Here is a 21,523-nt window from a genome sequence, read left to right on the forward strand (position 1 = left end):
TCTAACTGAAGGCAACAACATTTGAGCAGGAAGACATCTGTTCCAGCCCTAATGAGTCCAGCTGGGACGTTGTTCTCCAGTTGTGTTTTGGTAGACATGCAATGGGTAGTCTCAGGGTCCTTCATGGACTAAAGCAGGGAGAACACCTGATTTCTGACTCTTAACTAGGTGGATGCTGACCTCTGTGGTTCTATATCACTCTAAAGTTTAAGTGATGACATGCTTTAAGGCAACAATTGGAAAGAGGATTTGAGGATCTGACCTTTCCACAGGGGGGAACCAAGTCCTTCTGTAGGTCTAGTTCCCAGTGCTTTTAAAACAATTTGGGTGGAGAAACAAGCTGTTGCTTTTTAGGTTAAGAGGGCACGTCAGGAACAATTGTTTTCACTGAATGTTTGTTGGACAAACAAAGTTTAAGTACCTGAAATGTGAAGCCAATTGTGGACTTAACATTGCAAAGTGGGGTTGTTTGAGTGAAGTGTATTTGCATCCTAAAATACAGTGCAAATGATGCAGAGATCCCCCAGTGAGAAGCAACCTGCCCTCTACCTGGGGAGGTACCAGCTTGGTTACCAGAAGTACCTAAAGCTAGACTGTTTCCAGACTTGAGCTGACTCACATAGATCCTGCTTGCAGGTGTGTCTGCACCTGTGGTGTAGACATGCCCTGGGGCTTTATATGATCAGGGCCTTTAATCAGAGTGGTATTTTCCTGACCTAGTTCTTACCCTTGCACAGTGGTTGGCATCCAGCTCCAAACTCTCATTCCATTGTCTGGTCTGGTCTGGATCTGTGCAGCAGCCACCTCCCAAGTGCTCTTCCCCACATCCCCTGAAACTTAGAAGTGTGCAACTGAGGAGCCCAGCACTGGCTGCACTCAGCTGGGTGCTTACTGGGGGACCTTTTTTCTGTTAAAATAATCACAGTGGTTTAGGCACTGACCAGCCACTCTAGTTCAGAGAGTTCATGACCTAAGTAGTCGTAATTGTAATGCAGTCCCTTATAGCCCTTTTTGTATCTACAACTGGCATTGCAGTAAGATCTACAGAATGTTGGGGTGTGACTGGAACAAAAAGTTCCTATCCCAAAGACCTTACAGTCTGACTGCGTTGCTTTTTCTAGCATCCTGTTCTCCCCTGTGATCTTCAGCTTGTAGAAGAGCCCTCACCAGGGGCTAGCTGCATTTTATATATGGCATGTTGCCAGAGTTTTGCCTTCTTAGGCATGCAATTGGGAGTGGGATGGACTGGCAGTAGATAGCTTTTGAAGCAACTGGCATCTCTGAGAACCTGGGAGGGTTCTCTGAGGCAGAATTTCCTGTAGCTGTTGCCCACTGTGAATGCCCTCCCATTTGCGTGTTTGTCCTGGGCTGAGCTGAATTTGTCCCTCCATGTCCCAGTGTTTGTCATCTGTTTGGATTCTTGCATTGTGCTAATAAACACCCTCCACCAAAGGGAACCAGCATTCAAGGAAGCACTGGCTTTTGTACCTGCTTCCATTTTACAGAGATTGCTTCTTTTTTTCCAGTGGTCTTCTGGTTGCTTGTAGAAATGCTGGACTCCCAGCCTGTTCCTGGGGATCGCTCAGCTGGAAGTTGGCCAGATTCTCCAGGAGGAATCTCAAAAATGCAGCTGAACTTTTGTTCCCTAATTAGGCCAACTTCCCCAGTGTGAGCCCCAGCACTGCATGGCCTGGAGCTCCCCAAGGCCTTGCGCTGCCTTTCTCCCGTGCACCCCAAGTGGCTGGCCAGCAGGGCAGTTATTTTCAGCTTTCTGAGGTTATCTACTAGCCTTTTGATGACATCTACTGAAATAACATTTCTAGTCAGCCATGTTTCCCAGCCTTTCTAGTAGTATCCTCCCTGTTTGGCTACCTTGATGTGGATTAGAGACAATCCTATCGAAAATAATTTTATTAAAAGCTTTCCCTTTTCCACACATTTTTCATGCTTTGAGTGCTCCTGGTCCCGCCTGAAGGCAACAAAAGAACTGTAGGAGTGGCGGAGATGGATGGGAACATGTCTGACAATATGTAGCACAAGATAGTAGCAAATCCTTTGAGAGATATTCACGCCTAGGAGGGCTGGAGGGGTACCACCTTGTAGCTGTGGGTTGTGAGAGGATTCTACCTGATGCTCAGAGAATCAGATTGTTGTGTGCTGCTTCACTGTTTTCATGCAGGGGAGAGCAGTAACTCTTGAGACAGGTTAAGGTGCCAAATGCTGCAATATGACAGCTTTCCTAGCAGGTGCACATGTAAGCCAACTAGGTAGCTGACCATTGCTTTGGGGAAGAAATTCTTGATAGCAGTTTAACAATATGAGCTGCCCTTTTATCTGCTGTGATAGATGACAGAGAATATTCAAAGCCCCACTAGAACTTTTTCTGTCTCAGTAACACTTTCCCTAGTAAAGGAAGGTCAGTGACCATGAAAAAGGACAGTTTGTGGATGAAATGGAAATCCAGTATTTTCTGCTAGGCATTTAAGACATGTAGAAGTCCTTGGAGGGGATTCGTTAAAATCAGATGCACTACTTGAACCGTCTGTGGACATGATAAAGAGGGCTAGCAGAAATGGGCTGTTCTTTGCAAAAAGCTGAGGCTTGCATAGATCTGGGAATTGAGCCATTTTTAATATCATATACGCTCTGAGATTGGTATAGATTGTAAGTGTTATGTGGCTGCTTGGAAGCAGTGGGGCTACTTGACTTACAGCTCCTTAACTGGCAGCAGTCAAAACTAATTCATCAGGCCTGTTTGTGGAGATTTGCTTTTCCTCAGTCAGGGGAGCCTCAGGCAACTTGCTGAATAAGAGGAAACTCAAGACTGGCCATACTTCTTTCATTCTGCTCCATGGTCAATATTGGATAAAAACAAGGCACCTACATACTGTATAAAATCTCACAGTGTTTGTATATAGGTGGAACATAGTTCCCACACATTTTAGGAGATGTATTACATGACAGAAAAGTTGCGTGTCCTCTGTTGCACTCTGTCAATGTCATTTGAGTCCCTGCACAGAGTTCTTGCTGTTTCAAAGGAGTTGTCATGTTGATGAAGGTAAATTAATCCATAATTGCAGACCCGCCTGAGAATCTGAGGGACCCAACATGTCTGTAATCTGCCTGTGTCATGGTAGGTCCTAAAAGAAACTTTGCTGGACTCTCTCAGGATCCAGAGACATGCAGGGGAGTTGCTTCCATGAGGGAAGCAACATCCAACTAGCACCTTCAAAACTGCAGACATGATCTGACAAGTGGCCTGGAAATTTCTGCCTTAATGGGGAAGCCAAATTAGAATTCTGCATCTGTCTGATAAGAAAGGGCCTGACTACAGGTAAAGAAGAAGGTAGAGCTTCTACTTTAATGCAGGAGAAATGGAATTCAGGCCAGTCATTTTTCAAAGGGAGAGATAAAATACTGATTATGGTGGTAGTATGAAAGTGTTGGTAAAGAAGGTGCCCTGAGAAATACTGGAAAAGTGCCATCACAAAAATGGTGAACTGAATTTCTGAGAAAAAATAAAACAAAAAGCCCAGATCATAGCAATGTTCCTTGAAAAAGTGACGATCTGCGGAAACTAAGGTAGAGGAAATCTTCTGAAGATAAATAACTGACAAAACAGAAGTGGAAAAGCAAACCACAGCAAGCAAGTGGTTAGTTAATGCTGTGAACAAGACTGAGTAGCAAGAGCTGAGAGAGAACTTTGTTGTCAGGAGCTGGTGGAATCTCAGTGTTTTGAACACCAAACTGTTTGGGTGTATAGTTTAGCTTTGCATTTGGGAACATATATAAAAATCTTGCCCAAGATATAACACATAGGTACCAACAGGTTCTGATTTTTTTAAAGGCCCTGGTCTTCTTCACCAAAAAGGTGTGTTCAGGAGCACATTTGCTCCATTACAGAAGAGCAATGTCCTCTGTTTCTGAGGTTGACGTTCTTCCCACTTTCTGCCTCAAGCTCTTGCTTGCAGCTGCAATGTCCCTACCTGTCACCATATTACGGCAATGCACGACATTGCATTCTCAGTTGTAAAGTATGCTGAGGTTTTGGAAATGTGAGAATATATGAAGGTAGGTTTATTTACTTGACAAAAGTGCATGTGGCATGTGACCTTATTACGGCACTTTCCAGGCAACTAACAAAGAAAAGCTATTTATCCTCAGCTGACAGTTAACATTGCCTTCCTGTCGCTAGCGCTCCTGTAGGCAGTTCAGAAGGAATTACCTGATTTATTGCAAGAGGAATAAAAGACCTGTAGATCTATGTGAGGTGTTTGTCAGGCTCTAACAGACTTTCACGGTTGCCTAGTGTATATGATCAATGGGAAGATGTTATAACATTGGAATCAAACCCCTGGAAGCCATGGAGATGTGCCCTGTGCAAAGACTGGGGCAGTCATTCTCATCACCCTCTGATCTGGAGTGTTCCACCTGAGATATCTTTTGATCTGAAGGCTAGTTTTGATGATGAGGGAATTAAATTGCAGGTGCATTGGAATGCCCTGGAGATGTTGCATTTTCCCTCAGCCATATGGCCCAGGTTCTTTGGTGACATTTGTGTAACTCCATGCACCTTTGCGAGGAGTTGTGAGGCTATGTGTTGGGAACATGGCCTGCTGGCTATCAGAGGGATGGTGTGAGGGGAGGAGGGAGGAGGCTTGTTTGCATGGGAAGGATCCGTGTGGGAGGGAGCATGTTTTTGAGGTAGGGGTGTGTGTAATGGGAGTAGGGATGTTTATGTGGGCATGCACGGCCATATGTGGTGTGTTTTTCCCCTTTTTCCTGGGCTCTGGGTGTGTCCAGATCAACTGAATTCAAAATGCTCCTTTTTTGGCACTGTAGCCTCTTCTCTGGTTTGGCATCTTAAGAATCTGGGGGAATCATTTAAAGATCAGAAAACTCCATTCACTTGGGCCCCTGAAGGCTTCACATTCTGTGACATGGTCATTCCAGTCGACTGAGCTCTGTCCCCTGCGGATGAGCCCATATAAGGAGGCTGTTTCCTGCATTTCACGCTCCCTGCCTGTCCCTCTGCCCTCCTGTGCTCCCTTTGCCGAAGAAAGCTGGTATTTTGGGACTGCAGCTCCTGCCTCATTCCTGCTCCCTGTTTATTTTTGGAGGATGACTATTTTTGCTCCTATCAGGCAGCTATGCAGGGTCGTGCCCCCTCCTTGCAGCAGGCAGCGGCTGCCCCTGGCAGGGTCTCTTCATTTCCCACACTCGCAAACAATGCTTCTGCTTCAAGAAATAAACACAGGAGACCCCTACCATCAGGGGTTAGCTCAACCCCTTCCTCATCAGTGCAAGAGGTAATTTGGCTTTGGCTCAGGGTTGACCCCACCACACATGCAAGGCCCCCTCTGCCAAGTCAAAAACCCTCAGGAGTCACCCAGCTTATTCCCTTAACAAATGCTGTGGGAGCCACCTGCCCCCCACCATTGCTCCAGCTTAGACTCCTTTGCAGTTACCATTTTTCTGTGTTTTGGGACATCTTTTTTCCCTTTCTTATGATGGTCCCTTCACAGGGTCCTGTAACCCATCTTCCCTCACTGGGCACCATCAATTGGGAACTATATAAACTGAAATTCATTCAGTGGGTTCACCTTGCCCCTCTGCTTTCACCACTGCCTGTAATGCAAAACACTGAAGCCACTGCTGGATGAGGTGCTTCATGCAGGAGGAGCTGAGACCCAAACTGCAAAAGGCAACAGGCAGCTCCCACACAGGTCTGGTTCTTTGAAAATTCCCATTGTAAGCACCAAGCTGAATTCCTGTTTTCTCTGGCCACATGGCAGAGTGCCACACAAGACAATGCAAGAAAATAGCAGGGAGTGTCTTTAAGCTCCAGATGAACTTTCCCTTTAGCATGTCAGTGGTGGCAATGGTGGGATTCATCTCAACTAACTTTAGAGGTGTTTGGTATGGCTGGCTGTATCTAAACGGGGCATCTAACCTATTCTAGGCAGTGAACAAAAGCAGACACTTTTCAGGAACAATTCCTCATCTAAAACAAGATGTCTAAAATGTGCTGAGTTGTACCCTAGGAAACACGTAACATGTGATACCTCCCACTGAAATGTGGGCAGCAGTAAGGAACGAGTTCTCAGTGAACCATATTTTCCCAGGAGAGCGCATCCTCTGTGGATCAGTCTGCTACTGTACTGTGTGTCCTGGACAAGTCAGAGGCACACAGACTTGAAAGTTGTCAAGATACAAATTAGAGTGGTACATTTTTTGCTTACACAGCTGACTGTAGCTGACTGTAAGGTGTCTCTTCTCTTTATTAAAGGGTCCACCACCTAAACCCCCACGCCGGCAAGGAGGCTGGGCAGATGATCCTGTACTGGCACCTACCAAGTGAGTCCTCACCGCTTTTCTTATTAAGAGGGGCTTAAGTATGGATTAGGTAAACAGCAGTAGTTGGGCTTTGCTGTCACAGGCATTGGAACAGTTTTTCTAGATCATGTAGATGGCCTGTGTCTCCAATATCATTGCAATTCCTTGAAACCATTTGAAGTATTGCTCTTGCTTGGTTCTGCTGGCTAACGCTCTTTATAAATTGGCCTTGGGGCTCAGAACTGCATACGTGTCGCTGTCTGCCAGAGGCAGTGTATTCCTTACCTGGTACAGTAACTGGAAGGAGTCAAGAACATAAGCAGCATGTTAAATACAGGAGCTGGGAGGGAGGATTTGACTGGTTGCGTCCTTTCCAGGAGAGTGACACATGACAATGCCCCACTGACAAGAATGCAATGAACAGTTCAGGATTTAGTGATCAGCTTTGACAGTAAAGGTGAAATTTGTCAATGTTTATGTGTGTATGGGGTTATGGTATAATGGAGATGGATGGAGATGGTCAGCAAGAAGAGATGGGAGGAAAAAAGTATACAAATTGTAGAGTGTAGGTTGAGAAGCCTGATGCTTATGAAGGACACCTAAGGGAAAGGAAATATCTGGACATGGTAATAGAATGGGTATGAAAACTAAAGGACCGTTCAGACTGGGAGGAGATGACTTGTTTTCAAGCTATTTGTTATTTTTCAAGCTATAAAGTTATGCTGGTGTTATTATTCCTATTCACAGAGCTGAAGGGCTCAGTTATGGAGTGGTATGAGATTGCTTGTATACATTAAGGCCTATAATAAGAGTGCATATGTCTGGACATATACTTTGGAGCTAATCTGATTTATGGCAAAGTTAGGTATTTTCTTTCATGGAACCCTGAGAATGGGAGAGGACATCCAGAAACCTGTTATGCAGTCAGTATTTCTTGGGAGGTGAGAAAGATGGTCTATATTCTGGGGTAGGCTTTCTGGAAAACAGTACTTCTCTGGGAAAATTATCACTCTGTTTGTCTCTGAAGAACAAATCAGCTGCAAATCTGGAGACTGGAGTAAAGCAAAGGAATAAAGATGTCAGCCTGAACTCCTTCTATTCCTCTCCAGTTTGACTCTGACAATGGCATTATTTTTCATAGGCTGGCTGCAGCTAGAAGTTGCCATTGCAAAGATGCATCCACCTCAGGGTTATTAAAAAATGCCGCCAATGATCCTGGATCACTGTAGGAGCAAGCAGAAGTTTTATGGAAATGTGATAGCAGAGAACAAGGGTGAATTGCACTGTTTAGGAAAAATGAATTATGTAACTGTTGTCTAGGTGAAGGACTGGATTAGAGGTAATACAGTTATTCAGGGCTGTGCCTAATGTACAGGTTCCTAATGTAACAGCACTGTGCCATGTGCTACTTTAGGATGGTTTCCATTGCTTGACATTAGCCTCATCTGATAGATTTGGAGCAGTAGCTATCAGCAGTGCTTCTCCAGCATCCCAATTGCATGGTTTACAGATCTAGCAGGTGTCTGGAGTAAATGCTCCTATGAGGTTGGACACAATTCAGCTGAAGCTGCAGAACAGGAGATGGAGGGCTGCAGACCTTTCTACCTGTGAGATCCTGCACAGTGGGACATGAGATGAAGATGTGCCCCTTGCTCAGTCATGCAGATGATATCATGTCATATCTGACAGTATTCTTTTCATTTGTATTAAGAACTTTTATTGAATAAATTTTATGAAGAGGAGGTTTGTTCTGACTTTAGTCATATGAGGTACAAGGATTTTGTACAACTAGTTCCCCTGTCTTTTCTTTCCTTCAGCTGTGTATTCTCCCCAAGCTGATCTCTTTCCTCTCCCTTAAAAAAGGCTGAGATGCTGGCCTGTAAGGCTGTCTTTGTGACATATCCCAGAATAAAGCCTTCATATGAAAAGTCTGAGTCATCGGCTGATGTCATACCAATGTTGCTGTAGCTTTGTTGTTTCTGTTTTCTCAGGCTCTATCTCCCCACAGTTTTTCAACCAATTTGACTCAGTTTGGAAGCCCATCAAGTTAACTTGCTCCAGTTTCACTAGTGTAGATGTAGTTAGAATAACATGATTCTCTTGATACATCTGATGTAGGTATAAGCAGTTTTATGCCAGTGTAACTGAGTCTACACTTGGGAATTGTACTGCTTTAAGTAATTTGGTTTTCAGAACTGACAGTGTTAAAATCTGTGACTTTTTTTTTTTTTACTTAGGAAGGATGAGCAGAGCAGCTACAACTAGATTTTCTGTGTTGGGTAAATATGTTGTGCATCAGATGAGATACTGCAGCCACTTGTGAAATGATCTTGTAGCTGCCTATGCGTTATTCGTTCCCTGTTTGAGGTCTAAGCTTTTAATTCTGTTCCTGACAGATGCAGCCAGTTGCAACTACACACTTGTTGCTTTTCCTGCAGGGAAACTTAAACTCTTTTCTGCTGTATTTCTAGTTCAGAGTCTTATCAATGTGAAATGATCACTTGAAATTGTTCTTTGTGTTTCCATTTGGCACATGTTAGAGTAGAATTTAATTTGCGACCTGTTTTTCTACCTTTGTTGCTCCCTCTTAGGCCCTTACCTGCCCAGCTCTTGTCATACCTAGGTAAACTTGCAGATATTCTCACCATCTTGTTGATTGTTTCCATCAGACTACTGCTGTCTCAGGCTGTTGCAAGATAGGAAAAGGAGGAGGGCCCTTAAAGTTTTCCAACCTGTAATTAGTTTTGAAATTAATTTGCACAGATGGTGTGCAAGGAAGATAAAGTATCTTATCATGAGTTCCCATAGCATTTACAAACATCAGATATTTAAATTCCTGAGAACTATCAAAATGCTGTCTTTTACTGGTAAGTTTTCAAAAGTCAAGCATGGAAAGGCTACTTTGGACTCCCGGTACCTCTGTAGACTAGCTGTGATTGCTAGGAGTCCCATTTTTTAAATCTGGATAATGATGAGGACTGCAGGTAAGTGTCTAAGCAAACCCTCAGACTTGTCTTCTGCAAGCAGCAAATTTGCAAATGTTGCAAAGTAGTGACAGAAGAATCTTTTTCCCTTACTGATGGGCCCTCTGCACCTGAATCTGCTGTATTTATTTAAATTTGTACTCAGAGAGAAGAATTACTCTCTATGAGAAGAGGCAGTCCCATTGCTGGCCCAGCAATATTCTAGCCCCAGTATTAGAGGAAAGGGGACCAGCCAAGAACCTAGGCAGCCACTTGGGGCCTAGTACCCTGCTGAGATTACATAACTAATAGTAATTACAGCTGGTTTTGCTACAGAAGCAGCTCTCTAACCACTGGATGGAGCCCAAGTGCCATTCTGAATGCTGTGCTGATGTCCTTAATGACATCAGTGTTGACACTTGTGACAAGCAAAGCAGAGGTTTATTGTCAGGTTATCTCATGCATCAGAAGGAAGAAACACTAAGTGCCTGCCAATGGGAAAAGGGAACTCAGTTTTGCATACTGGTGAGGATTTGACAAAGGAGAGGTGCTTCCAGGATCCATTTAATTCTAGCTCCTGCTGATCTCATCTATCTGACTTTCCTTATAGAATTTCTTCCATTTGTCTCCCTATTAGTATCTTTGTTTCTCTGCTTCTTGGGCACTTCCAGTTTACTTGGGTCCTTGATCCCTTTGATCTTGCAATCAGCCCCTTAAAATTCATACAGTTCTGCAGGGAGCAGCTAGGATTGTTGTGGAATAAACACAGCTTGTATCAGGTGGCCCTGCAAGCAAATGCAAGTGCTACTTCAGTAGGAAGTCCCTTCCAGTGCCTGCACGTGTACCTCCGTTCTTCTACAGGGATCATGGCGGTTTAGCAACAAGTGCTTCAGCTACAACTGAAATTTCTCCTTTCTGACTGATAGGTCATACAGAGTTGGAATAATCAAGGCTTGGTTAGGAAAATTTATCATACTGAAGTATTTAGGAACAGAAGTGGTGGTACAGTGTCTGGGAATGCATTTAACAAGAAGGTGAATATTAAGGGCCTGTAGGAAGGAAGGGGACACAGTCGGGGTGACCTTTAGAGCAGGGTAACCCAGCCTCTGTGTAGATATCATTTAGGGCTCTGGAGGGTGGGCAATGGTGAGATTGCACCCTGGAGCTGGAGGAAAGTTATTTAAGAGATTAAGGGGGTTTATGATTCAAGGTCTCTAGAGATAAGTAAAGTTAAAAACCTCCTGTTTCAAAAATATGGGCTTAAACTATCCTGTGTTGTATCTGTATGAAATGACCCCTGAGAGTACCTGGTTTATAGAACCTCTAGCCATCCCTGTCTTGCAAGTGGGAATAGTAAAGTACTCATGAGTTTATCTGACATGGTAGGGGGAAGCTTGTGTCATTGCTTCTGCCCTCTACTCCCAGTCCAGCAGTGTTGAGGTAAATCTCAGGCTGGGCTTCCCTGTGACACTGCCATGTTAGGAGCAGAGCCAGGCTCTTGGCTGTGGGGAAGACAGCAGCCTCACTCTGCATTTTGCAGCCATCTGTGGATATCCTCAATGATGCGAAGAGTATAGGCATAAAGGATCAAGGCTGCCAAGTGAGGGGGCACAACTTAGAAGAAGAAGAAAGAGAAGGAAGTCTGATTAAGTTTTGTCTTGAAGTGTCTGTTTTTGGGTTTGTCCCTGCATTGATCTGCAAGGGAATGAGGCAAGTAATGGCCCCTTGGGGACCTTCAGGACTTTCCTCTCAATGTCAGCCGTCATTTTCAATCACCCTCTCCCTCCCAGCCATTAATTTTGGCCCAGGATCATGGGGACTTGTCCATCTATCACTCCTAATTGACACTAAATGATCTGTCAGTTTATTGATGAACGGCAGGAGTGGAATTGTCACAATATATTTTACTTTCTAACAACTCCTCCTGACAATTTTACCTTGTCCATCTCACTCTCCTCACATAAATCTCCATTGGCCTCTCATTCCTTCTCTTGGGCTGATCTGGTGCCAGCCGCCTCCACGCCATCGGCACGCATCAAGGACATCAAGATGGCGGTAAGCTGCAATGTGCAGGCCCAGGGTGGGTTTTTTTCCTCGCTCTCTCCCTCTCGCCTCCACACACCTCTTTTTCTTTTTTCTTTTTTCTTTTTTTTTTTTTTAATAGGCTGGATGTTTCAGGAATGCTAACAGGCTCTTGTCCTCTTGTCCCTCCATGTCATTGCTGGGGTGAACTCTCCTTGGTGTTTCTGTTTAGACTCAGTAAAGATAACTGGCAGAAAAAGGAAAGTCCCTAAAAGACAGAAGAGTCAGCTGAGAATCCCTCAGTACCATGGCTGTGATGGGGGATTTTTTTCCTTTTAATCGTGCTTAGTGTAAATTGCAAGGGTTTCCTGCATAGGGAAAATGCTAGTCTTGTGCCCATTCCTGTGTCTTTACAGTGCCCAGAGGAGCCTGGAAAAAGAGTTGGGCTTTTTTTTTTCTTTTACCCCTTTTTTTTTTGTTAAGCTAGATTTCTCTTTATTTTTTTCTCCGTTAGTGAAGTTTTCTTTGACTTCTCTTTCCTGAGAGACACTGGGCAATGGAAGAACTAGTAGGATTGTAGTCTCTTACTCCCCTAGAAAAGAAGTGTACATGACAAAAATGGCACAGGAATGTGACATTTTTTGTAACAGTCCATGTAAGCTGCTGAGGTGGCAGAGTGTGCTCAGAGTGAAGTCTCTTTGATTTTTCTGATTGAGGACAAAGCATCTTCCTTCCTTAGTTCTCTGCATCTCCAGGGAATTTACCAGCAAGTTCAGGGGATACTATCCTTGCTGTCCCAAATATTTCTAGTTTAAAAAAGGAAAACCCTCTTGAAGAACACATGCAACTCGCAACCATTTTGTATCTGTCAAAGCCAAGGCTAAAAACTTGTCTGGCCTTTGTAGGACACCTCTAAATTGGCTGTGAAGTCTAGCTTAATGCAGTTTACCTGTGGAAAGAGACCTAAGATGTCCTGATCTACTTGCTTGGCCCTATTTCCCCCTCCCCCAGCCCCCCATCCCATATAACCCCTCTACTAGTCTCAAGTTCTTAATCCAAGTTCTTAAAATATCTTCTTTCAGAAGCTGTTGCTCTCAGATGACAGCACAAGGTGCCATTCAGTAATAAACACCTAGTTCTTTGTAGTGTTTTTCATTTAAATGTTTTCAGTGAGGCCAATCACAAGTAAAATGTCTTTGGCCAGGTACCTCAGAGTCACGAGTTTGTTGTCTGTTGTGGAATTTGAGAAAAACAACCAACCTTAGATACTTTTTCTTTGTATTCTAGTCCTGTCTCCTTTAGCAGTCAGTTCTTCCATGTATCCATGAGGATCAATCAGTGTGCTTTTCCCTTTAAATGGAAACTGAAATGCTCCTGTAACCTCAAGAGCCATTTGATTTGAGAATTGGCCCTGATGCTTACTGGAGATGGAGACATGATCACTTGGATAGGAGCCCCTGTTCTCAGGGACCAAAGATGTGTGGTGAATACCTCTAGAAACTGCAGTGCTGTTTTCCCACACAGCAGGAATTTGTATTGAGTGTTGTTGTTTTTTCTGTTGCTCAGTGGGAGCTCTGAACAGCACTGCCGGTCAGCTCTCTACCAGTGAGCGAGTCGGGGAACCCTGGGAACATCTGTTACAGGGACGATGCAGTGAGTAGGCTGAGGTTCAGTGACCCCCATGAACTCTCTCTGTCAGCTTGTTCTTTCGTGCCAGTTCTTAAAGTCCTGCTTGCCAGAGCTTTCCTCCTTTGCTGTTTCTGTTGAGCAAGCCCACGTATTAGGACATGAGAAGAAACAACAACACTTCTGCAAGAGATTGATTAGTGCCTCACAAGCCCATTTCAGATGGAGCCAGCAGTGCTAGCCGCAGTGTCTGTCAGATCCTGTCCCACAGAGCATATGTTCATCGCTGCATTCATCTTCCTCCAGTGCTCTTCTCTAGGGTGGTGTGTTCAACATGTGGTCCAAGCAGCCCAGGGAGCCTGTAAGGGGCCAGAAAGTGGATGGTAGGACCATTACAGTTTAAAAAAAATGTGCGTGTGCTCAAAACCCTGTTGTGGAGATACAGATAGCCATGTGCCCCAGGGCTTGGAAGTGGAGGGCTGTGAGGTGACATCCTATGACAGAAATAAAGGCTCATAGTAGTCCTCACTCTGCTGAAATCAGTGGCAAAACTTGCCTTGATTTTAGGACATGTGAAGATTTAACTCCCTGATTTAAGCGAGGCAAACCTGCTTTTTCCAGGCTGCCACAGTCCAGGGAGAGTGGGTAGAAACTTGACTGGTCAGAGCCCCAAGGAAGGTGCAGTGGAATAACTGAGAAGATGCCTTGTGGTAGTGCTTTCCAGCACAGGCTGCAGTTCTGGTTTACATACAGCTTCGAGTGTTTTTCTCTCTCTGTGCCTCAGCAAACAAGCAGTGACCAAGACCCACACTTGGAGAGCCAGGAGAACTGATCAGTTAGCACTTGTGCATCATACTGGATGGTGTAATGTAGTTGTGCCTTAGGCTATTGAACAAGATGCACACCTCCCACTCACTGTGGTGATGGGCACTAAAAAAATACTTGAGCAAGAGAGTACAGTGTCCTTTTTTATCTTTTTTTTTTTTTTCCCTCTCCCTCAGGCCTAGACCTGAATTACAGTCTGTGCCCTAGAGGCAAAAGGCTTCATGCCTCCCTCTGGGCTGAGCCAAGCCTTCGGCACTGGGGTGGGTATGGTTTTGGATGGAAGCACAGAGGCAGAACGCTGGCCAGAGACTACTTCCTCCTCACACAACCCATCTCTGCTCTCCCTTTGATCACTCTGCTCTCTCTAAACAAAATGTATCTCTGAACATCAGGACGTTCCCTTTTTTTCCATTTCATTCTTTTAGCAAGAGGGCAGCTTGAAGCAGCTTTCTGGTTCTGCATGATTCATAAAGAGAAGTGGTTGAGACATGCCAGGAAATATGCTAACACGCAGGCATTCCTCCCCCGCTGCCAGAGCCTTGTAAAATGCCTAAAATACCCATCGACCTCGACTTGGAGCCCCACCGCTCTTGCGGTGCGCTCCCACCCTCCCGGGGACAGTCCGCAGCCCCTGTAGCTTGCAGCTGCGACCGCTTACAGTCACATCCATGCCCCAGCACTCGCCTCGCACCTCGCTCGGCAGCGTCCCGGCGGACCGGCCCGGGGACCCGCCGTCCCGTCGCCTGCGCGGGGAGCCCGGCAGAGGGCGGCCGCGGCCCGGCAATGCTGCGGCGCCGGCGGGCAGCCCCCAGGGAGCGCGGTCGCTTCGAGGCCCGCTCCGCCGCCCGGAGCAGCGCCGGCTCGGCGGCACTGACCCCCTCGGCATCGGGCGGAGCGGGGAGGGCGCTGCGCCGAGGGTGCGGGGGGCCGGGGAGAGCAAAGCGGCCCCCAGCGGAGAGCTGCCCGCCCGGGCAGAGGGCAACCGGGTCGGGTGAGGGGGCTGCCCGTGCTCCCAGCCCTCCCTCGGCAGCCGCCCCCGACACGCTAGACCGGGCATTCCTGTCCAGCCGCCTCAATGTTCGTTTTAACAAACCACCATAATTACATCCCTTTTCCTTAGCTGCGTTGCCTGCTTTCGCACTTCCCTGGGCACGAAGAAGAGAGCCTCGGATCTTGCACACTGGCCTCCTGTCACCTGGCTGTGGCTTGATGCAGGATGCAAGTGTGTCTAAAGCTCTCATGAGCTGCGGACATTAAAAGATTTCAAGGACATTTCCCCCCATTCATCCCAGTTATGTCCCTTGCTAAAATAGGTTAACGGTGTCTAATTAACCAATGCACATTGTCATGCTGCATAAAGATAGCATCCTGGCTGTTCTCTGAGCCCTGCTACTTTATCTCCATTTAGATCTCCGTGGTAGTCCATTAAATGAGAAAGAAACAGTTTAACAGAGATGATGTCTACATTAGAACTGCCTTTCACCCTTCAGCACAGAAGTTGCAGGCAGCTCCGAGGCAGCGCAGCTGTACATTAGGTGTGGTGGTGGGGAAAAGCTTCGGGTTTGAGGTTTAACCCCCTCTCATTAATGTGGAGGGAGGATTCCTGCTGGCCAGAACTGAGCAATGACAACACTCAAGAGCGAGTTCAGATCTATATCCTCTGCCCCAGGACACAGCTAGGAGAGAAATAGGTATTCTGTACTGGGAGTGTGGGGTTATGTGGGGTCTGTCGGGGTCTTCTGCCCAGTTTCTCAGCCAAAGGGAATAGTCTGAGATTTTGGTTATGTTTGGGAGCACAGAGAGCCTTGCAGTGAAAGGGAGTTTAAACGGAGCTCTCCAGGTGATGAGGTCGGTCCATGTTCTTTGGCCCTCCAGATGCAACAGGCTTATCAGAAGAAGTGAAAGAAACAGAAGTATCACTGTTTCACAAAAGCTGGGGGTGGCTGGTGTATAATACAGCAGACTGAATGCATTTCTGCTCCCAGGATTGTATTGTTTTGCTTGCCCTTACTTAAGTGGGTGTATGTAGCTCATACACAATTGCTCATTTTGTAGGTGCTTGTTGCTGCCCTCCCTGGGCTGTGCCTTCTGCTTGAGCAAACAAACCCGGGCAGTGCACTTCTTGTTGCTGAGATCATAACAAAAGAGGAGGAGATCTGTCTATGCTGGCTTGACTTGATAGTCTGGTTTCTTCCATCTCTGCTTTCACTCACCACAAGAAAGCTGTGACCTTGCAGTGAATGAAGAGAATGCTCTGTACCCAGGCCTGGCACTCCTGAAGGATGAAATGTTGGTCTCAACATGTTGCAATTGGCATTGATTTTCCATTTCTCAGGAAGGGGTACTCCACAATGTTTAATGCAGTGTGATAACTTCATGAAGAATGCCTGTGGGGCTTTCCATAGCACCTGGAGAGCAGAGACAAGCATGTGACTGGTTCTGCAGAAATAGTACCTCCATGTGTATGGAATGGACAGGGTTGGAGGTAGGGCACCTTCTGAGCATCTATTAATGACTTCCATTACTGCCTTGAAGGTTTTAAACCTTAGGACACAAGTCTTTTCTCTCAGGGTCACTTTGTTAGGTAGATTTAGGTAATGCAATTAGGCTGAAAAAGCAAAAGATTAGTCGGGAACAAACCAAAAATATTTTCTGAACTTTTTTTTCCAATCTGAAACAAGGAATGAAAAAGTAATTTGACATCAAACAAAATGAAAGGAAGCCTTATAAAAAAGAAGGGAAATAGTAGGCTCGTTGGGATCTTCTTCACCATTGAGCTGTTGCTCAATCATGAAGGACACTGAGAATGTAAAACATGCAATTCCTTCCTGCATGCCAGAAGTTTCATACTCTGTTTCTGGGATAGTTCTCTACCTGTGAGCTTATCAGCTGGTTTGAAATGCCAGTTTCATCAAATAATGCTATTCCAAATCATATATTAACAAAAATACCTAGTACAGGTGACTGGAAGCGGACATCTCACCTAAACAGAACAACAGTCATTTCTAGCTCCTACTGTAGTGCTGTTCGTATTTAAATGCTCTGTATAAAACACACTGCTCTCAGCATGAGAGACTGGTGACACCCACTGCCACCTTCAGACCCTGTGGCATAGGACTGGGGTGTTTTCCTGCGGGGCTGACCATGGGGCTTTAGCTTGCTGTAGAGAAAGGAGGGAACTGTCTTGTTTGACAGGAGAGTGTTCTAACACCTGGGCTCTGGGAGTAAAGGGGTTAGTACTATTCTCCCCTCCCAGTTTATGAATTTGTTCCCCAAATTACTATTTTTTCCAATACAGTGCAGCTATTTCATAATGAAGTATTTGCTTATTGCCCTGAATAAGTCCTTTCCTAACATAACAAGGAAAAGTTGAGAAAGTCTCGGAACATGAGTGAAGTAGTCTCTGCCTCTAGGACTAACATATGACTGCCTTCCCTGTGGGCCACCTGGATATCTGTCATGACAGGGAGCTCAGGAAAAAGAAACAGAAATTGCTTACAGGGATAGCAGCAGTTACGTTCTCCTGGGAAGTATAAACATGTGGAGTGTTTCACTCCTGCCTGGGGATGGGAGATGAGCAAAGATGTAAGGAGTGTGAGTACTGAGGAATAGAGTGTTATTTGGGGCTGGACAATTATCAAGAGTAATGGGATCATGCTAAGAAGAGGTTAGATTGAACCTGCAGGAAATCATCTCTCTGTGCAAGGCTGTGCAAAGCCATCATTTGGGATGTTTCAGCTCAGTGAGGGCAAGGCTCTGAAGGCAGGGTGTGGGAAGCAGTTCTGTGAAGGCAGAAGGGAGGGATAAAATAGGATAAATCTTCCGTCATCTTTCCTTCTCTGTCTTCTCAGATTCTAAACTTCAGTGAGAGCTGCTGGTGGGCTCCCTGAACCCATCCCTTTCTTTCTCCATAGTATCAGGGGTTCACAAAAAGTGCTTTGCACTACTGCTGGGGAGAAGGAGGGAGCTGGACAATTACTCCTCACTGGAAGAGCTCTCTCCTAAATTCCCCAGCTCCATTGCAGTTCTGCCTGTTCTCATGAACAGAAGGGTGCAGATAATAGCCGAAAGCCCAGATGCAGATGTCACCTACAGAGCTGCAGTTCCAATTATAGCAGTGGACATTACTGGGCTCAGATCACCAATTCAGTGTAATCTTTAGTTTCTCACAGAATGCGAGCTCCAAGGAGAGCAGTGGAGACAAAGGGCTTTCTTCTCCTCATAGCTAGACATCCTCTGCACCCAGCATCTTGCTCTTGGAAGAGTAGATTATTCACAGGAGAGCTAGATGAGGACCATAACCTGCTAGAACAGAGAGCAGATGAGGAGAGGCCTGTCCCATCTCATGGAAGTGCTTTGAAAGAAGCAGTGCAAGGCAATGAAGCAACTCTTCTCACATCTTGGTGTGTCCTGGGACAGTGCGTGCGGTAGGGGAGAGCCCCATGTATTCTTCGTCATGGCACCCTGACTCCAAGGGAGGAGAGAATATTTATTCCCAACACATAGAAATGAAACTTCACTCTGCAAAATGGCCAAAGCAATCAGCGAGTGATGGAGTATCTGCTAAAAAGAAACCTGGCATTTAATTAACTTTTCAAAGTGCTGGTTCAGCAACCTCCATGTTTTACATTTTGAATATTGAACAAGCGTCCCTAATCGGGACTGAATTACTTCTGGGCTTGCTGGGGTGGAGAGCAAGGGAGCTGCCATTTGCCAGTGCCTCCCCCGCAACGTTATTATTATGAACTCCTGTTAACTCAGCCAGATCAACCCTGATTTACTGCAGCAACAGCATGTCTGACCTGAACTTGGCCAGCTCAGGTGGGGCTCCTAACCTACAAAGGCAACCAGATAATCTTCATTCACGACCAGGGGGAGGAGGGACCTGTTGATCTCTCAGAGATAGGTAGACAAAGTATAGCATCTTCTTCTCTACTCAGGTAAGGCAAGTTTTTCCTGCAGCTGATGGCAGAGGTGATGAAAAAGTATCTGAGAAGCTAAAAAAACAGGGAGTATGGCTCTTGTTGATTTTGGGCATGCCTGTGTTTGTGGCCCCAAATGATTCTGCTTCAATCTGATGCACTCAGGGACATTTTGATACACTGTTTTAATGGTCACTCAAAACTCTTTAACGGTGCGGTGTGTTATATCAGACCGGGGTAGGAACTGTTTTGCACACTAACAGTAATAGAGGGAAAGGTGCAGTTTTTTAATTTTCTCTAGCCTTTTCTAAGTATAAGCCTTTCCTTGTCTTGCAGGTTGGGAAGAAAGCATGCAGAAGAAGTAGAAGAGTAAGTTTCCATTCTTGCTGATATTTCTTCCACAACTTTTACATCTGATCTCATGGAGAAGGGACATGTGACTCTAAGCACCAGTACACCAAGATCTGGAACTTGGGAGGGGTGCAGAGCCTGTCATGAATCGATGTCATGTGTCCTGGGATGGGGCAGGGCTGGTCGCTCTATAGTGCCAGGGATATGAAGTAGGTAATGGCTCTGTCACTCTCATATGACAGCAAGAAGGAAAAGTAGACAGCATCTGCTTTTTTCCCAGACCCACCCCAGGTCCTACTCTCTGCAGCCTAGGGGTTGGTCCCAGGTACAAGGCATCTTGCTTAAGCACTCTAAGCTGAGATTTCTGCTCAGTTCAGCAATGAGGGGCATAGAAGAAGGTCAGTCTGTAGGCTAAGCGTACCTGGAAACTCTCCCCTTGACAGGCCATGAGGTTTGTGGGGAGGAAGGTGACACAACAAGATGCTTTTCTGGGCATGCAATTGAAATTCTTTCTTCCTTGTGTTTTGCTGCAGCCATCGTCTCAGACAGCAGAGCCTGGAAGCATCAGATGATGGAGGAGGTAAGGTATCACCTACTTGACTGCAAGAAGTGCCTTCATATGTGTCTGGAGGTTCTCCAGTAAAGTGAACAAAGGCATGTTGTGCAAGGAAGTGAAGCACTGTGGGGGTAAGTAAATGTGGGAGCTGCTTAGTCTCCCCAGCTGCTGAATGAAGGAGAGAGAGGAGGATGAGGAAGTGAACCTGTTGTCTAACTCTGGCTCTTCATTAACACAGAATGATAAAGCACCTTTGGGAAGAAGGAAAGTGTCGAGGACACGCTTTTCTCTGGATTACCTCCTCATGGAGAATAGTGGACTGGGGCAAAGAGAGAGCTAAAAGAGCAATAAAAGGTTAAGAGCAGGGAAAGAAATTACTGCTGTCCCCTAGTTTAGGTGATTGTATGCTCTCCTTAAAGTCTCTCATGTTTTATGGTAACATCCTTATCTTGTTCCCATCAGGGCAAATGCCTGCATCACTCTCCTGGGGTCTCTGTCATGAGGGAATTCTTAATTTAAAAAAATTGCTTTCCCTAACACACCTCATAGATCATAAGCTAAACATGGGCACTGGGTGGGTAATCCCATCCCATCCCTGTACTGCTGTGAAATCTACTGGACTCCTGACTTAGCACTAGTTCTGTTTATAGTGTATATCACCTGCTCTTCTAGGACTGGATCAGCCAAGAGAAAGCTCAGGAAAAATCCACAGTATGAATTTTGAGACGAGCACTAGAGAACTGTGGGGAGCATAGAAATTCATTAAAGTCTCTAGGAGCTACCTCAGTTTTCAAGGGCTAAGAATTTTATACAGTGTATAAAAAGTTGGATCTGTAAAATATCACAAAGCATCAGAAGAATTACAAGGAGTCACAGAGGATCAGACATCAGTATGGTTAATGAGATTAAATGAAGAATTATTTGGGTCTTCCAGACAGATTAAGCATTGCAACATATGACTGCCAGAAGTGGCACCTTTATAGCATTGGCATCTTCAGAATAGACTTAATTTTCCCCCTGGGAAGTTTCTTGGGCTTCTTAAATTTCAGCGTATGTCACTGAGGCTGGTAGTCTGTTCTGAACAGCTCTTTGACTGTTTGCATATGTGCTGTCCTTCTTGTTGAACCTTGGTCTTGTATTCAGAGTATAATAACTGTCTTTGCTAACCAGGCATAAAAATGCTTGCCACATGTTTGCAGCATGTGACTTTTAGTGCTCCAAGACCTTGGGTAATAAATGCAGAACGGAATTGATGCAGAATGTGGTATAAAGACATGGCAAGTCCTAATACGCTTCCCGTATTTACCTGTGCCTAACCCATGGTTAAGACTTGAATTGTTTGCAAACCAGAGTTCAGCTTTGGATTAAATCTATGTGTTAGAAGAAAAATCCCACTAATCTGATTATGGTTCCTACCCAGGCAGTTTCTGATACACTCACATACACTGGGTTGTGGATCTAATTTGCATATGGAAAATCTCTACATGGATGAGTGCATTGCATGGTTGTGGTCCTATTTCTGCAGGGAAATCAAGCAAGCTATTCTGGGAGCAGAGTTTGGCATGTGGGCTCAGCAATCGCAGTGAAGAAAAGTGACATATAAACAAACTCCAGAACCCGAATAAAATTACTTTTTTGAATAAGCAGAGAGATACAAGTAACTGGCCAGTGTAGAAGGCAGGCAGTAACACTCTGTGGCTGTGCAGTAAATTGATCCGTATCAGCCTTGCCTTTGCACAGAACTGCACTTGGGCTTGTGTCCTTAACTGTAACAGTAAAGCTCAGATTCTAAACATACAAAAATTAAGACATTGGTGTATGGATCCCCAAGGATGGGTCACGGTTATTTTGTGCTGCATAATGTGTTAGCTTGTACACCTTAATATGAACAGGCGCAGTTGCGTAATGATTGCTGCTGTCAA

The 21,523-nt window shown here is 45.3% G+C and overlaps 1 protein-coding gene across 4 annotated transcripts in view; it reads left to right on the forward strand.

The window, feature by feature from the left end:
- The window catches only part of IFT43 (intraflagellar transport 43), a 45,500-nt gene that overhangs the window by 9,938 nt on the left and 14,039 nt on the right, over positions 1-21,523 (forward strand). For all 4 annotated transcript variants that reach the window (XM_054828765.1, XM_054828766.1, XM_054828763.1 and 1 more), the window contains 3 exons: positions 6,290-6,357; positions 19,031-19,063; positions 19,579-19,625. In XM_054828765.1, coding sequence (XP_054684740.1) covers positions 6,290-6,357; positions 19,031-19,063; positions 19,579-19,625 — 148 coding nt within the window. The remainder of the gene's footprint in view (positions 1-6,289; positions 6,358-19,030; positions 19,064-19,578; positions 19,626-21,523) is intronic.

Source organism: Grus americana, chromosome 5 (assembly GCF_028858705.1).
Source record: "Grus americana isolate bGruAme1 chromosome 5, bGruAme1.mat, whole genome shotgun sequence".
Taxonomy (NCBI): Eukaryota; Metazoa; Chordata; class Aves; order Gruiformes; family Gruidae; genus Grus; species Grus americana.